We start from the raw sequence: 17753 nt of genomic DNA, 5'->3' as shown, positions 1-17753 counted from the left end.
AAATTTTGGTTGGTTTTTATTGTACATTAAAAAAATCGCACTAAAGGAGGCATAAATCTGATTTATTTAATTTAATTGTGTGTACCGGTTTTGTTTATCAGTTTTAACGTTTTTACATACATTTGTGTGTTATGGAGTAATTTTCAAATGATGTTGCAACTGACGCACTACCGGTATTACTCAGCTTTATTACCAAGCAGGAATCACATTTATCGCTTGAAATTATCATTTTTAGTACTCTAGTTAACATAACGTTGGTCTTTAGACATAGTCATAGTTCTAAACAAGTCGCGATTATGTTGTGTAGAGCTATTTTATTATTATTATTATTATTTCTCGCAACCGTTGCAGCTGTCAATCACGGTACTAATAATAAAATAGTTGCACGGACAATAACAATCAGAAAACGTTATTTTATCAGACAGATGTACTGCCAATCAAACGAGAGGTTTGATTCTTAGCTGCGAAACGTCTTGCGTTAAGTCGCAACATGTCTGCACACTTGGATCTGCGTGTGTTTGCAAGAACGGACTTTTTAGAGATCAGAAAACGGGTTTGTGTGTTTTACCTGGCGAGTGTCCACGTAAGAGACAACTATTTTTGGTTAATGTAGTTTGTATGTTTTAATTTTTCTCTATATTATGTGCTTATTTCATTGTTTCAGCCTTCTTGCTTTTTCACGTTGTACTTAGTTTTATCGCAGATTTTATCGCAGTATTTCTGCCAAGGTAACGTTCAGTCTATTTTACCAAGTGACTTAGTTTTGTTTTTAGTCCCGTTGTAAGCTTTATCCGATTTCTTATGACAGCGAATAACGTTCGAAGATTAATGATGTCGTACAAAATTATGTTATAGCACCATTTTGGATATGAAAAGTAAGTGTTTATGCTTTACAATAATTAATTTTATGCATATAATATTATACGTTTAACCTTGCAGGACTTTGCACAGATAAGGCATTATTATACTACTTTGGTTTGGAAAATCCATCACGTTTTTTTGTAGATGACTTTAGTTTATAGTTGAAAAATGTAGTAATTTTTACACGTTTGTTCCATTATTACCACTGTGGGTATAGGAACACGACCGATGGCCTACATTTTTTAGCGAATCAAATGCTGACCCTTTTGGACTGTGTAAATTTATAATACAGGAAGCGGAGGTTAATTTTTTTCGGTGTTGATAAATGTCTCCACCATTATTTATAACCCGGTGCGTATAAAAGTAATCCAGTAAAGTAAATCGTAGTTAAAATTGAATATGTGGGATCTAAATCGAATCTCCGTGATTTATTTCTCCACTGAGGTAGATAGCGTCTGGTTTATTTTTAATTTTACGATGTACGTGACTATTAAAATCGAGGCGAGTGGCAGCCATGCGACGAATGTGAGGTTATGTTGAACGCTAGGTTGTGTTTAAATTTATGCGCATATTTTAACATAAATATTTTTTATTAAATTATTACATGAATATACATTATTGTTAATTAAATTTCCATACATTTAATAATAGAAGAATAATGTAACAATATTTTATTGGCGTTTTTATCATTCTCAGGGCTCAAAAGTATGATAATAACGTTCCAATAGTTCCGTTTTTACATTAATATTAAACAATATCACAATAGACATACACTATTAAGGGAAGCACTTTTTCGAAATTTATTTCTTTTAACGAATTTAGAATGAATTGGAGAGGGAAAACTATAAATTCATGCCACGAAACAAATGACAGACCATAATTTACCGATAGGACCAGTCGAAACAAAACCGAAAGAATTAACTCAGTGAGTAGATTATGGCCCGATGTTTTCCCTGGTTGATTGTACATCACATTTTTACTATATACGACCTAATAACATCACAAATAAAATCTTCAGTGTATAACTTTATTGCATTTACAGTGTAACATTATCTAATAGTCCTATAAGTATCATTCACCCTCGATAAATAAGCTATGTACATTTTGATTCTACTCTATCTTACATAGTCTTAACGTTAGTTGTTAGTCTTCCATTTCTTTGATAAAAATACAATATTGGTCTCTCGTACTTAAATAAAACTCTGGTAAAAAACGTGCAAATAAATGAGCTTTGACGAAACGATAGTGGTCATTTGATAACGATTCAGTCGTGAGTGGAGAACACCCTCATTGTCCGTATACCCGTTTAAAATGGCCGCAGCTCGAGCATGACCCTTCGCCCGAGTCCGTGCTCGTGCTCGCCGCTGCTGCTCTCACAGTCTATCGGTGACACAGAACTGCGTGATCGTTTCTCGTCGGATCAGTCACACTTGAATGTGACGTTTCTCGGACCTGACGCGACCGCCGTCGCCGCCACACTGGCCGCCAGCCGGGCGGCCACCGGATGCTCCGTATCCGAAGGTAAACGATCACTTTGCCGCCATCATTGAAAGTGCCGGATTCCGAAATGTTTGTTCCTCCTGGCGTAGTTACGACCGCACAGGATCTTCTTGAAGGCGTGCCGAAACTCGGGGCTGAAGATGGTGTAGATGATAGGGTTCAGCATCGAGTTGCAGTACCTTCACAGAAAAACACCAAAATTTCATAAAACAACGTATTCCTGTAGTTGCGGTTTATGAATCCGACTTAAATTTTTAAAGAAGATTGATCACCTACCCCAGCCAAAGGAATATCGAGATGACGTACTTCTGGAACAACTTGGAGTTGATCGGCAGCAGCACCGCCATGATGAAGAACGGCAGCCAACATAGAACGAAAGCACCAGTTATTATAGCTAGAGTCTTCGCCGCTTTCCGCTCGCGCTTCGAGTCGGCACTATCTCGCGATTTTCTCTTCACCGGGTAGTGCTGCGGCTGGTACGTCACGCTGCAGTCGGTAGTCGTGGGCATGTCAGCCTCGAGGCCGTTCGCAAAAGAAGTCTTTTCGGGACTGGAGTTGTTGGAAGAGACCGTGGTGAACGCGGTTGTCGTTTCGGAGATGGTCGGAAGGGGGCGGCCTATGATTGTCACGACTGCGGCGGCTATGCCTCCGGTGCCGCTGGCGGCCGCAAGCCCGCCTGCTATGCCTCCGGCTGCCGGGTTCTGGGACGAGGGGTTGGCGCTACTTCCGATCACTTGCCGCCTTCGTATGCGTTTACGGGCCGTCTGGAATATCCGCCAGTAGAGGATGAGGATGACGAGGAGTGGAAGGTAGAAGGAGGAAGCCGTGGCGAAAATCTGGTAGTAGAGGTCTTGGCTGATGAGGCATTCTTTGTCGCGGATGCGGTCGTTCCACTGAGGGTCCTTCCAGCCCAGCAGAGGGGCGATGCAGACGAAGAAGGACACGAGCCAGATGATGAAGATCATCATGCCGATTCGCTTGGAGGTGCGCTGGTGGATGTAGTCTATGTTGGTGACGGCCCAATACCTGAAAGTTGGTATTAAATGACTCCTCTTTAATGCAGAATAAAGACCTTTTATTGTTATTATTATTAAGAGTGGTTATATAGCGGGGCTCTTAGCTCAGTTTGACCTCATTTGACCTGAGCTAGGAGCGCCACTTATCGAAAGTTATCGAGTTCTATCCCGACTATCCCCTCATATAGCTTAAGTAGAGATTTATAAATAAAACAATTAAGTGTACTCAAGGTAGCGTGGGTTCGAATCCCACACCTGACAGTTCTTTTGCGTTTAAATAAAACATATTTTAATGTTATGTTATTTAGTGTATAGATCGAGTCTGCGCAAAACACGACCGTCACCGGGGTCAGGTCAACCGAGCACAAGCCGCTGACAAACGTTCGATAAAAAGTAGTGGGGCTCCTAGCTCAGGTCAAATGAGGTCAAACTGAGCTAGGAGCCCCACTGTATAACTACTATCATTGTTTAAGTATATTATAGTTGGACAACCTAATACAAATTTTACTTCGCCTAAATAGTGAGCTTTAGGACAAGGAATCTAGGGGGCGTGGGACAAATTTTTTGTCAACGCGCATTTTCACTACAGTGAGCCAACGTATTAGGTTTATTTTACTCTACATCAGATGGCGCCATCAAACATTGAATTTAAATGAATTTGACGTCTATTTTTATATGACTATATCTGAAGGCTGACAGAAACTTTCCAAGGGTTTTTAAACTGGTATAATTGTTTAGTTTTGTAAGATTAAAGTAAAACAAGATTTTAAGTAAAATGTAGATTCGTGGTGTTACAAAAATATTAACAAAAAATGAAAATATATGTTCAAAGTAAATAACAGAACTTTCGGCGTTAACATTACAAATAATTACAAGAGAGAAAAAAACGCATAAAGAACTTAAGAGGCATGTTTGTAATATCGAGTTGTTAAAGGCTGCTTTGAAGACTGTTTGTTTCTATGAAAAACAATTGCTGTTATCGGACATTTTGGTAGATTTTGTTCCAAAAATACGAGATAACTAATTGTTTCTTGAACTAGTTTCCGTAACTTCTAAAATTTAAAAAGGATACGCCGTTCTGCTGTAATAAAATCTAGAATAAGGTCAAAATCACACTAATATTACATCTGATTTTGTTAACCACATGAATATAATTTACATTAAAATAAGTTACAGACATTGTTTGAAATATTTATTATAGTTCGAAAACAAGATAAAATAAATAAATAAATAAATAAAATGTGCAGTTAATAACCTTCAGAATTTTAGTATAAAAATAATTCTGTTTGAAGCTTTATTTTGTCTGTTCGATTTTATTGGGTGTATTGGGCCCCTCTCGGGATATATAACACCGACATCATTGCACTGACCCAATGTTCTTCAACCCATGGGATGATTTATTACTTCCGTTATGCTGGCCCTACACACAGCGATTTGGTTTTCGGATTTTCGGCTAGATCTGCACAGTTAACTCTTTGCGCACTGCACACTGACATAGAGTATTTTGTTCACGCGAGCATCAAAAATATTACGCCGAAAGCACTTCTTCAAGTGTTTTTTTTTTTAAGATGTTATATTTGTCAGCGTTTCCAAAATTTTCTTCTTTGCACAGGTCAACTAATTTTTCGTAAACCGCATTTTAAAATTTTTGTTATTGTATTTTATACTTTTTAATTTTCTAAGGCATGAAAAAATCCCATATAGGTTTCTATGAATTTATTAACGAAATCAACTGATAACTTGCGCGCCATTTTGTGTTAATTAATACCAATAGTGATTATGATAATTTTATAATTATCACTTTAATGAAATTGTGTTCTTCACTTCGCGAACGACAGCAAACAATTTAAAATTACCGCTAGTCAAGCACCTGAAAATCCATCTATCCCAAATATGTCTTTCTTGGCACGATTTGTAATCCGAAGTCTCCTCCCACATGCAATTTTTCGTCACCTGAGAACTTGTTTGATCTACAGACCAAAGCACACTCAGGCCAATATCGGCTTTAAGGGTAGCGTCTGGTTTGGTTTCGCCCAATACTAAATACATTGAAAACATCGTCGTAGTTTCCGGAATTGCATTTTTAAAATACTGAAATCTCCAACCAAGTCAGAATCTAAGTAAACCTGTATTCTGCTACCGCATCACAGCTCGTTTAATGCCGATTTCTCGTTTCAATAGATTTTGACTTTTCGCGAGTTAGTTACCTCAGTCGTGGATTTTTTAATATTATAAATGGTATCAAAAGAAAGCTGACACTTTTCCCCAGGGGACCTCCTATCTCAGAATGCAAAAAACTTCAGCACTTCGTCAAAAAATGCATCAATGTGCCGGTTAAAATGTGATGTAAAAGTTGTTCAACTTTATAATTTTTTTTTTGTAAAAACTGCATACTAGATATGAAAATAAATATGGAGGTCCCCTGGACTGAAGTTTGTTAATTCGAAATATAATTTTTTTAAAGCGATATATCTCATATTTTTAAAATGCAACTACGGAAACCGCGACGATGTTTTCAATGTATTTAGTATAGGGCTAAACCGAACCAGACGCAAGTCTTAAGCGATTTATCTATATATAAACCGATATTCGTTAGAGTTGATCTGAAACTAAACGAAGAACTAACCCATTTCGACCATTGGACTTTACAACGAATAAGTGAACAAAGTTCTTGAACATCTTAACGATTTAATACATAACGTTCCCGAATGACAAAATTTATATTTGAAATTGTATTATCAAATTACACTCACCAAAATTTGTCATGAACAATGAACAATGAAATGACGCAATCTCCAAATTTTACAATAGTAAAATTGTAGTTTCGCCCCGATTACGGTTTATGCAGCCGTGTCGAGTTTTCATTTCACCTTAGACGTCAAGATTTTTGGAAAAAAAATCAACATTTTCCAATTGATAATGTTATTTAAATTTTAAAAAGTAGAATAGTCCTGATCTTGTGATTTATACCTAAATGCGCTATTGGGATTCTTCGGCTTGTCGATTTCTCGATTTTTCAAGTTTAAATGTCTCAATTTTTCAATATTTCAATTTTGGGCTTTTCCGATTCCTCCATTCTTTAAATTTTCTATTTCTTGATTTTTTTATTTTTCGATTTCTCAATCTTTCGATGTTTCAATTTTTCAAATTTTCACGTTTCTAAATTTTCAGTTTGCCGATTTCTAAACTATTTTTTTTATTTGTCCATTTCTGGACTTCCTAAAGTTTCGATTTTTCACATCTTCAATTCTTCAATTTTTCGATTTTTTGGTTTTTTAATTTCTCAATTTTCCAATTTTTTAATTTCTCAATTTTTTGAATTTCTTTCAGTTATGAGATTTTTCAATATTTCAATTTTTCGACTTTTCGATTTTTGAATTGATGGATTTTTTTGATTTCTCGATTTTTTACTTTTTGAATTTTCAATTTATTGTAAACTTTAGATTTTTCAATTCTGCGACTGTTTAATGCTTCGATTTCTCAATTTTTAAACTTTTCGATATTTTAATATTTCATTCTTTAAAATTCTAGGTGTTTCGATATCTCGAGTTTTCAGTTCTTCTATATTTCAATTTTTCAATTTTTCGATTTTTTGAATTTTAATTTTCGATTTTCCAGTTTTTCTTTTCTAAAATTTTTCGATTATGTATTCAATTTTTTAATTTCTCAATTTATCGAATTCAGATGTTTCGTTGTTTTGATTGTTCAGTTTCTCAATTTTTCAATTTTTAACTTTCCTTTTCGGCTTCCGACTCCTCAATTTCTCGCTCCTCCGATTTTTCGATTTCTCGAAGTCTCAGTTTTTGAATTTTTCGATGTTTCGATTTTTGGATTTCTCGGTTTTTCGATTTTTTTCTTTTGAGCTTTTCAATTTCTGGATTTTCCAATTTTTCAATGTCCCGATTTTTCAATTTTTCGAAATGAATTGGATTTCTCGATTCTTCAATTTTGCGATATTTTAATTATTCATTGTTTTAAACTTTAGTTTTTTCGATATCTCGATTTTTTGACTTTTCAGTTCTTCAGTATTTAAATTTTTCAATTTTTCAAATTTTTGGGTTAAATTTTCAGTTTTCTGATTTCTCAATTAATCTATTTTTGATTTTCCCACTTTTCGAAGTTTCGATTTTTCAGTTCTTCAATTCTTCGATTTTTCGACTTCGCTTTATTGGTTTGTCGATTTCTCAATTTTTGGATATTTCTTTCAGTTTTGATATTTTTCAATACTTCGATTCTTCAATTTTTCGACTTCAAGATTTTTCTATTTTTTATTTTTGGATTTTCAGTTTTTTGTTTTTTATTTCAATTTCTCAATTTTTCAACTTTTCCATATTTTAATTTTTAAATTTCTAGATTTTTCGGTTTCTCGAGTTTCCAGTTCTATATTTTAATTTTTTAAATTTCCGAATTTTTAAATTTTTTGAGATCTTAATATATTGAGATGCGGATGTTTCGATGTTTTGATTATTCAATCTCTCGCTTTATCAATTTTTCCATATTTAAGTTTTCGATTTTTCGATTTTGGCCTATTTCGGTTTCTCAATTTTTTGATTTTTCGACTTCTCGATTTTTCGACTCCTTGATTTTTCGATTTCTCGATGTCTCAATTTTTGAATTTTACAATGTTTCGATTTTTCTGCTTTTTTGACTTTTCTGTTTCTCAATTTTTTAATTTCCTAATTTTTTGATATTTCGTTCAATTTTGTAATTTTTCAGTTTTTCGGTTTCTCAATTTTAACTTTTCAATTTTTAAATTATTAATTTTTTCCGATTTTTTGAGTTTTCAGTTCTTCTATATTTCAATTTTTCGTGCTTATCACAATGTGTATTTAGCAGGAGGCATATAAAATTTCCCTCCATTAAGTACGTTCATGTAAAGGAAACTAGTGTGCACTTGAGAGGCCTTTTAAAAAAATCTTGTGGTCTTTTTATCGTTCCTGCACAGCGGTCTCGATAAAACCCAGTTCCTGGCAGAGATAAAACTTTCCCTAATATCGTTACATCCGTTTCGAGTACCTATTTAAAGGGTTGTTAAGTGAAACGTTAACCAGTCAAGTGTGCCAGAAAGTTAAATAAAATAAAGGGAGTATGATTAAGGGTTATCGAGTCGCATCGGCTGTCGTGGATTTTGATTGGCGGATGCAGATGTCTCGTTTTAAACTTTTCATAACATTATCTAAAATCCGCCGCTTTTCCCTTTAATTTATCTCGTTGGGGAGGAGATTTCAATATTTGGTGGGAATTTCGTGGTTGTAGTGAAAGTCTGCTTTGACAGTGTATGTGTAAAACGAGAGAATACTGTTCAAATGGCGTTTTACACTTGACTGCTTTATGCAAATACACAGAGAAAAAGTCATTCGAGCGGGAAGTTCGCCTATTGGTTATGATACAAATCCATATTTATGCTGATCTCGCTCTTATAGGCAGGTACATAAATTTTTGTATTTGGAATATTGATTACGCGAGAGAAGTACACATTTTGTGGTTTGTTTTTCGGCTAATCCGAGTGTATTTTAGGCGCTTCTAGATATCTACGTTCGACTGAATGATTGATAGGTGTGTTATTTAGCCAACTGTCCACACAAGCTGTTGCTGATAGTCGGTTTGAAATAATTGTGTTATTTATTAACTGACCAAAGTCCACATTGTGTCATTAAACTAGTTTTTACTAAAATAACCGGTGAGACAAGGTTTCGTACTGAGCCCCGGTTTTTTGATGTTTGTTCAGGGTGATATGGATGCGCGCGACTGAAATAAGCGCGCATTAATCAGGAAATAATAATATTGTCGGAATTTAGTGTCTGTACCTCGATCTTAATTTTGGTTTTGTGTCGGATAAATGACGAGGGTTGCTTGTGGTTCTCTCTAATAAAACACACTGTACACGTTACACTTTATCTCAATTAATTTCGTTTAGACACTTTGCGCATTTACTCTCTAAACTTAATTAGATTTCATTCCCCGAGCGAAAATTTTCTCAAATAATTCCACATCTCTCTATATTTTTTGCGGTTATTTAATTTTTGGAAAAGTAAATCCACGTACGTAAGACTAAAAATGTAAAGCTAATCCGGTTCGTTTTTTTTAATACCGAACACAGGCTTCGTTTTTATTTCCGAGCACGAAATTAAAGCGTCTCCCTCATCTCTTTTCTTAACTCAATTAAACATAATGAAATCAGGTAAGAATTCTTCGACACTTTAATGAATAACTCAATCCCAGTAGATAATACAAACTTCTGAAACAGTCTTTCAGGATAATTGTGTTTCTGTCGATCAAATTATACCCCAGCGTCTAAAGCAGCGTTAAATTTGATTATGTAAAAAGATTTATTATCACGTTCGTTGTATTGGATTTTTTAATTTTTGTGCGACGCGGGGGGCGATTAGGTTTCGGCTAACAAAAAAGGGCGACCTGGGCTAAACCGCAACATGAAAATAATCCCGTCAAAGCGATTCTTTGTGAGGGAACGTTACAGATTTTATTTTACGTCGATTAAAAGAGATTACATTACCTGTCCAGCGCTATGGCGACCAGGTGCAGGATTGAAGCCGTGCAGCAAAGGACGTCGCTGGACGTCCACATGTCACATAATTCAGGCCCCAGAGTCCACTCCTGGCTAACTTCGTACACTGCCCCTAGGGGCATCACCAAACAAGCTACGAGCAGATCCGCCACAGCCAGGGATAAGATCAAGTAGTTTGCCACGTTCTGGAGATTTCGTTCGAGGAGGATGGCTGCTATCACAAATACGTTCCCTGGAATTGAAAAAACACGCTAAAATAAAGTCACAAGTTTACGGCCGCGGAAAAATAGAAAATATTGTTGGATTATGCCGCGTCTGCACGGCATGCGACAATAGAGAATTGGGGTGAGAAAACGTGAAATTAAATATTCCTGGGTGTTCTAGTTTAACTAGCGAGTTCCAGATTCCGCACAGTCAAATTATTTCAGTCTCTGTATTACAAATGCACCTAACGGCGTCGTGGTCTGTTTAACCGCACGTAATTTAAAATAATGCCGTGGAACATTGTATTTAAACAAGAGCGAAATTCGTTTGTCTCGCCTTCCGACACTCCACTTTTTGTACATTTTGTATTCCGTGAGGAAACGTCGTCAAGCTGCAAAAGATACAACAAACATTTCCTTTTACAATGAAAATGAATAACAACCACCTTTTTTGTTCGAGGAGATTAAATAAAATGTTGCTTAGTATTCAAGGGGTGTGCAGGAGTGGCCATAAATTTTCGCTGTTTTAGGGTAATTTTAATAATCATTTTCGGGCAGAAAGTTCGATGTGTTTACAACCGGGCTTGGGCGTGGCTTTTTGAAACTTTTATAAGGGTAGTCTCACTGTTCTCCTTCGATATATAAATAATGTATTTATTGTACATTCCCAGATGGAGGAGAATATATAGTTGAGGAATATTTCTTACATCGTTATTGTGTACGTTGTGAAATATTTGTATTATATTCTGAGAATATGGAACCGGGGAATAGGGTATTATTTTCATGTGTATCATTTTTAAAAGTGCTGTGATTTTATCACAAAAGAATAAATAACATGTACTTGAGTTTCCTACCGAGCAAAGTTAAACTTGTAACAAAATCCTGCTACAATCGTTAAAACTGAAGAGTCCTTTCGGTTTTTATTTCATAAGTTTTCATTACAATCGATAACTTGTTCCTGTTAGCCGGCGCATCCACCAGAATTTTTATTAGTTCGTATCATGCAGTTTTACAGCCCTTGTTGCAATTTCGCCAATGACGCAACCTCGTCGCTCCGCTGAGAGTTAAAACACGAAAGCTCTTAAGTTATGGCTTCTCGAGTTCCACAAAAAGTGCATTCGTGTATTTTTGTAGCGTAGCCGTAGAACGTATATTTTACATTTCGTTCTGTTCGAAAATAAACATACAAATAGCAATCGTTGTGCGGATTTGCACTTAGACAGAACAAGAAAAGACATTCACTTCCGCAGATTTTTGTTTCGTTTGTTTGTTTACTTCAAGAAGTATAAACAGTGTGGGTTTTATTCTGGTAAAAAGTGGGCTTCGTCTGGCGTTTTCTACCATAACAATCCGACGAAAGTTTGTAATCCATTTATGTTAATTTGTCCCTTATGCTCACATTTGTTTGTTCTGTTGGCTTTGTTTACAGCCATATTGGTATTAAGTAAGCATTATCAGACGGTTTATGTACACTGGATTACTGGTATATGTTTTTAATTATAGCTTATTTTATTATTAAATGAGGACGCACTTTTTCTCAAAGTTTGAACAGTTTTTATATATTGATCAAGCTTCATTCACCCACTCAGTTTTTTCTACACAGAAAGTGCTAAATTTACCTGAAATGCGTACATCCAGTTTATAAAAAGCACATTAAAAATTTTTATCTGATCCAGTATTTAGTGGTGCATTATCGCGGGATTTTGAGGTTTTGATTATATTATCATTTAATCGTGTGATAAAATAAATTGACAGCGCCTTATTGACTTTACCGATAAGATAAAGGTTTTCAAAAATTGAAAATTTTGGAAAATTATAAATTCAGTTAAACTTGTCACAAATTTGTAAGTACGACCCTGATCGCGGTTTGTGAAGCCAATATTACAGAGCTTTTGCAGTAATAAACAATGATCTATTTTGTCGAAAGCTTTTTCGAAATCAATATATATGACATCACATTGTCCATTACCATCAATTATTTCCGATATACCAGGTGTCAGGAAAATTATTTGTAGTGAAGAGCATTACGAGATTTTTCCCATACAAACTTATCCTCCACATTTCACTCTCTATTGGGGTTGATTCTTGGAAAATGCTTAAATAGGGGTTTCATTGTTTGTGTTGAAGAGTATTAATTCAAATCAAGTTTCACGTAAAAATTTAAATTTTCAATAGAAATACTTTTCCCATACAACTTTAACTAATACCTTTCACCCCATTAGGGGTTGAGTCTCGGAAAATGCTTAAATAGGTGTTTCATTATGCATTAATACTAAATTCCACGTCAAAAATTTATAATAGAAATAATTTTCCCATATAAAGTTAGCCACCACTTTTCACACACTTAAGGGTTGAATTTAGGAATTATTTAAATACGTGTTTCGTTATTTGTGTTGAAGAGCATTAATACTAAGCTTCACGTAAAAATGTAAATATACAATAGAAATATTATCCCATACAAATTTAGCCTCCACATTTCACCCCCTTAGGGGTTGAATTTTAGAAAATGCTTAAATATGGATTTCCTTATTTGTGTTGAAGAACATTAATACCAAGTTTCATGTAAAAATTTCAATTTATAGTAGAAATATTGTTCCTATACAAACTTAGCCGCTCAAAATTAGACACTACTTTTCACTCCCTTAGGGGTCGAATCTTCGAAAATGCTTAAATACGTGTTTCGTTATTTGTGTTGAAACGCATTAATACCCGGTTTTAAATAAACATTACCATAAAAATATTTGCATTTTCTCGCTTATTTAAAGAGATATGTCAAAAGCGAATACGGAATCGTAATCCTGACGAAATTCCGCTTGAAATGACACCCAACATGGTCGAAACGGACCAATTTTGAAAAATTCGAAAAAAAAGGGGGGCAGACAAATTTGCATTTTTCTCGCTTATTTGAAGAGATACGTCAAAAGCGAAAACGGAATCGTAATTCTGAGGAAATTCCGCGTGAAATGACACCCAACATGGTCGAAATGGACCAATTTTGAAAAATTCGAAAAAAAAGGGGGGCAAATTCGCGTGTTTCTCGCTTATTTGAAGAGATACGTCAAAAGCGAAGACGGAATCGTAGTCCTGAGTAAATTCCGCGTGAAATGACACCCAACATGGTCGAAACGGACCAATTTTGAAAAATTCGAAAAAATAAGGGGGGCAGACAAATTTGCATTTTTCTTGCTAATTTGAAGAGATACGTCAACAGCGAAGACGAAATCGTAATCCTGAGGAAATTCCCCGTGAAATGACACCCAACATGGTCGAAACGGACCAATTTTGAAAAATTCGAAAAAAAAGGGGGACAGACAAATTTGCATTTTTCTCGCTTATTTGACAAGATACGTCAAAAGCGAAAACGGAATCGTAATCCTGAGGAAATTACCCGTGAAATGACACCCAACACAGTGGAAAACGGACCAATTTTGAAAAATTCGAAAAAAAAGGGGGGCAGACAAATTTGCATTTTTCTGGCTTATTTGACAAGATACGTCAAAAGCGAATACGGAATCGTAGTCCTGAGGAAATTCCGCGTGAAATGACACCCAACACGGTGGAAAACGGACCAATTTTGAAAAATTCGAAAATAAAGGGGGGCAGACAAATTTGCATTTTTCTCGCTTATTTGAAGAGACACGTCAAAAGCGAAGACGGAATCGTAATCCTGAGGAAATTCCGCGTGAAATGACACCCAGCATGGTCGAAACGGACCAACTTTGAAAAATTCGAAAATAAAGGGGGGCAGACAAATTTGCATTTTTCTTGCTTATTTGACGAGATACGTCAATAGCGAATACGGAATCGTAATCCTGAGGAAATTCCGCTTGCAATGACACCCAACATGCTCGAAAACGGACCAATTTTGAAAAATTCGAAAAAAAAGGGGGGCAGAAAAATTTGCATTTTTCTCGCTTATTTGAAGAGATACGTCAAAAGCGAATACAGAATCGTAATTCTGAGAAAATTCCGCGTGAAGTGATACCCAACATGGTCGAAACGGATCAACTTTGAAAAATTCGAAAAAAAAGGGGGGCAGATAAATTTGCATTTTTCTCGCTTATTTGAAGAGATACGTCAAAAGCGAATACAGAATCGTAATCCTGAGGAAATTCCGCGTGAAGTGATACCCAACATGATCGAAACGGATCAACTTTGAAAAATTCGAAAAAAAAGGGGGGGCAGACAAATTTGCATTTTTCTCGCTTATTTGAAGAGATACGTCAAAAGCGAATACGGAATCCTAATCCTGAGGAAATTTCGCGTGCAATGACACCCAACACAGTGGAAAACGGACCAATTTTGAAAAATTCGAAAAAAAAGGGGGGCAGACAAATTTGCATTTTTCTCGCTTATTTGACAAGATACGTCAAAAGCGAAAACGGAATCGTAATCCTGAGGAAATTCCCCGTGAAGTGACACCCAACACAGTGGAAAACGGACCAATTTTGAAAAATTCGAAAAAAAAGGGGGGCAGACAAATTTGCATTTTTCTGGCTTATTTGACAAGATACGTCAAAAGCGAATACGGAATCGTAATCCTGAGGAAATTCCGCGTGCAGTGATACCCAACACAGTGGAAAACGGACCAATTTTGAAAAATTAAAAAAAAAGGGCGGCAGACAAACTTGCGTTTTTCTCGCTTATTTGACGAGATACGTCAAAAGCGAATACGGAACCGTAGTCCTGAGGAAATTCCGCGTGAAGTGACACCCAACATGGTCGAAACGGACCAATTTTGAAAAATTAAAAAAAAAGGGGGGTAGGCAAATTTGCATTTTTCTCGCTTATTTGAACAGGTACGTCAAAAGCGAGCACGGAATCGTAATTCTGAGTAAATTTGGCGTGAAATGATACCCCACACGGCCGAAACGGACCAATTTTGAAAAATTCGAAAAAAAAGGGGGGCAAATAAATATTTTTTGCCCTTTTCGCCCCCTTTGGTGTTATTAAGTTCAAGGGTATGCCATTTGGCAACGTCAGTTTTATCGTTACAAGTACTAGCGCCGCTCCCCATTTGCTCTTTATTTTCTTAGAGAGTAGGTCATTTCACAAAATCAGTCTTTTGGCAAGTACTATCCCCAGCCGCCGCCCTATATCTTTTTAGAGGGCTACTACTGCTAAGATAAGACTGATATTGGTAAATGACCTACTCTCTAAGAAAATGAAGGGCGAGTGGACGTCGCTGGTAATTGCTAAAATAAGACTGATTTTGCCAAATGACATACCCTCTAAGAAAATTAACGGTAGAGGGTATATCGTTTGCTAAAATCAGTTTTATCTTGGAAAGTATTGGCCCCGCCCACCCAGCCTTATTTTTTTCGAGGGTATGCCATTTGGCAAAATCAGTTTTATCTTAACAAGTGCTCGACCCGCCAACCCGCCCTTAAATACATTGCACCACTATAGTAAATTAAAGAACGAGTTTCGTAAGGTAAAAATATTAAGGCCAAGTTTATAGAAGGAGCGGCGAAGCCGCCAGTTATATAAAGGATGAGTGCCACAATGGCCTTATGAACGAGTTATTTATACTATTTTTTCTACCGCTCACGTTTTTCCGCAAATTTTAATTGAAATTTGCGTTTTTTATAAATCTGGGGAATTTTGTCCTGGTTGGTGATGGGTTGGTGTGACACGAACCATGAAATATTTGAAGTTCAAATTTTCATAACAACAAGTGTAATTCGAATCAATTCCAGTTTTTGTAAGTTAAAATTGGTTAAAATGTCTTGTGAAGAAGTTAGTGAAGTCCTTACACCTCCCGAAATACGGGAAACTTTAATTTGTCATTTGCCACTGACATTCACCTGACATTTCTCGTCATGGCTACCAATCTTCCCGATTTACACCAGATCTATTTCAGAACCACATTCAACTATTAACGAACCGCTTTGACGTCATTTGGGTGTTTTAATAGCTGTATTAGAAAATCAAAAAACGTGCGCGAAAAACAATTATTTAACCCGACTGGGACCTTTAAAATACGCTACTTTGTCAGAGTGGGGATCTTCAAGCCATTATATGATGTTTAATTCACAAAAAAGAGGAAAAAACAAGAAAATGGTACTTTTTACGACATTTCTTTGGTTGATTGAGCTGTTTTCAAGACCTTAGAACCTGAAAAAAGCTCGAGTTTGATGTACAACCCGTCTATATTAATATCATTTTATCGCAGAAAAAAGAAAAAAAAATGTTAAAAATAGAGAAAACGGTCGCTTTTTCATTAATGGCGTGACGTGTTTCCTCGGTTTCAATTACCAGTATCTATGAACACTATCCACAGGCCAGAGGTTAATTAATGGCGAGGGTGCTGGGTTATTAATACCACGACTGTCTGAAATGTATCTTGGTAATTGCATTTAGCTACACCGTCAAATATGGACGCAGTTTGACGTCATATTTGGTAACAGCGTAACGTGCCGTCAATAATACAGCGAACCGAGGACGGAAGGCAGACAAGAGAAAGACGGATTTTGCATTTTGACTTTCAATAATGGATAATGACGCGGCCTCAAATTTAATATGAATTAATGTAATAACAGTGGAGATGTCGCTTTTACGAAGCCCATCATGCACTGTAATTTCATCTACTGTAATTGCTACCTAACAATGACGTCTTATTCGACTCCTGCAGACACGCTTTTTCATTTTAATTAATCTCAAGTGGAGTATCTTTTCGAACAAAGTCGCCGTGTACGCAACGTGACTTTCTAATTTGAATCGGCGGAATTCGAGATTGTGTTTACTTAGAAATTGGAAATTTCTTACATCGGCTGACGTCAGAGCGTAATATCAACGACCCCTGTAGGTTACGGGGAGTCAAGTTGCGCTGAAATTAGCTGAATGTGCAGCGGCTTGATGTAAGGCTTTCAGTAATTAGGTTATATGTTACCCGTGGAACATTGACCGGCTGTCAACCCTTTTCGCAGTGAGCGGATCAGACCGGCCGAAAACATGTTGTGTTATCAAATTCGGGCTTATTCCCGATTACTTAATTAGATCGATGGCGCGGTTTGATGGCCGGACACCGGGCACAGGTGGCAGGAGACGACATCTGTCGATTTTTTCATCCACGGATGAAAGCGTCGTTCCGGCCGGGTGGCGCAAACACGATTTTTTTTTGCAAAAATAGACGCGGATTAAAATGGAAATTCCAGTGGAACAACTGCAGAAACTGAAAGTCGAACAGCCGATGTTTAAATTTGTGAATGGTGTTTATTAAACGAATTTAGAAGTCGGATGGTTAAGTAAACTTGCTGGGCTTTAAATATCGAAAGGAGTCGAAGAACTGGAAATGAGAATGGCCAAGGGGTTATCTGTACAAACTTTGGAAATGTATGTATCAAACACGACTGCGTTGCGAACTTTTTTCTATTCCATTACGATCTTTTTGAATTTTTAAAATGTGTGTTTAAACGCCTCTACAATAATTTGCAAAAAAATTAAATTGGTTAAATCGTTCCGAAAAGGGGTCATTTTTTTAAAGGAAATCTTGCTAAAATTGGACTAAAATTATTTTAATTTAAATGTATGCAAGATTTCTTATTATTTTGGTCAAATGGTGATGTATATTTAAAGTGATAGTTAATTCCTCATAAAATATGTAAATCGGCGTCAAAATATTTCACAAATTTTTTAAATAAGTAT

At 36.1% G+C, this 17753-nt stretch overlaps 2 protein-coding genes across 4 annotated transcripts in view; one reads left to right on the top strand and one right to left on the bottom strand.

Moving 5' to 3' along the window:
* Window positions 1-91: 91 nt before the first annotated feature.
* On the top strand, window positions 92-2822 carry LOC135136428 (uncharacterized). 3 transcript variants are annotated; one of them, XM_064065688.1, is made up of 5 exons: window positions 92-363; window positions 422-616; window positions 665-728; window positions 774-875; window positions 940-2822. In XM_064065688.1, exons 1-4 carry the CDS (start codon window positions 297-299, stop codon window positions 853-855), a joined length of 408 nt encoding a protein of 135 aa, XP_063921758.1. In that variant the 5' UTR covers window positions 92-296; the 3' UTR covers window positions 856-875; window positions 940-2822. The 3 variants fall into 3 exon arrangements, with proteins under 3 accessions (XP_063921758.1, XP_063921767.1, XP_063921774.1); XM_064065697.1 differs by having other exon boundaries at window positions 422-583; window positions 940-1893; XM_064065704.1 differs by having other exon boundaries at window positions 422-609; window positions 940-1893.
* The window catches only part of LOC135136419 (5-hydroxytryptamine receptor-like), a 118098-nt gene continuing 102308 nt past the window's right edge, over window positions 1964-17753 (bottom strand). The window contains exons 3-5 of the mRNA XM_064065677.1: window positions 9892-10135; window positions 2638-3387; window positions 1964-2540 (exon numbers count right to left, since the gene is read on the bottom strand). Coding sequence (XP_063921747.1) covers window positions 2405-2540; window positions 2638-3387; window positions 9892-10135 — 1130 coding nt within the window. The 3' untranslated portion in view covers window positions 1964-2404. The remainder of the gene's footprint in view (window positions 2541-2637; window positions 3388-9891; window positions 10136-17753) is intronic.

Source organism: Zophobas morio, unplaced genomic scaffold (assembly GCF_036711695.1).
Source record: "Zophobas morio isolate AGI-343-1 ecotype UQ-CSIRO unplaced genomic scaffold, CSIRO_AGI_Zmor_V1 ptg000004l, whole genome shotgun sequence".
Classification (NCBI taxonomy): domain Eukaryota; kingdom Metazoa; phylum Arthropoda; class Insecta; order Coleoptera; family Tenebrionidae; genus Zophobas; species Zophobas morio.
This window is presented reverse-complemented; position numbering and strand designations above follow the sequence as displayed.

Excerpts from the sequence above, each read along its gene's own strand:
- LOC135136428 (XM_064065688.1), top strand. The coding sequence starts at position 297 with ATGTTGTGTAGAGCTATTTTATTATTATTATTATTATTTCTCGCAACC. Across the intron at positions 364-421 it reads CGTTGCAGCTGTCAATCACG|ACAGATGTACTGCCAATCAA; the intron begins GTACTAATAATA and ends TTATTTTATCAG. Across the intron at positions 729-773 it reads ATCGCAGTATTTCTGCCAAG|TCCCGTTGTAAGCTTTATCC; the intron begins GTAACGTTCAGT and ends TTTTGTTTTTAG.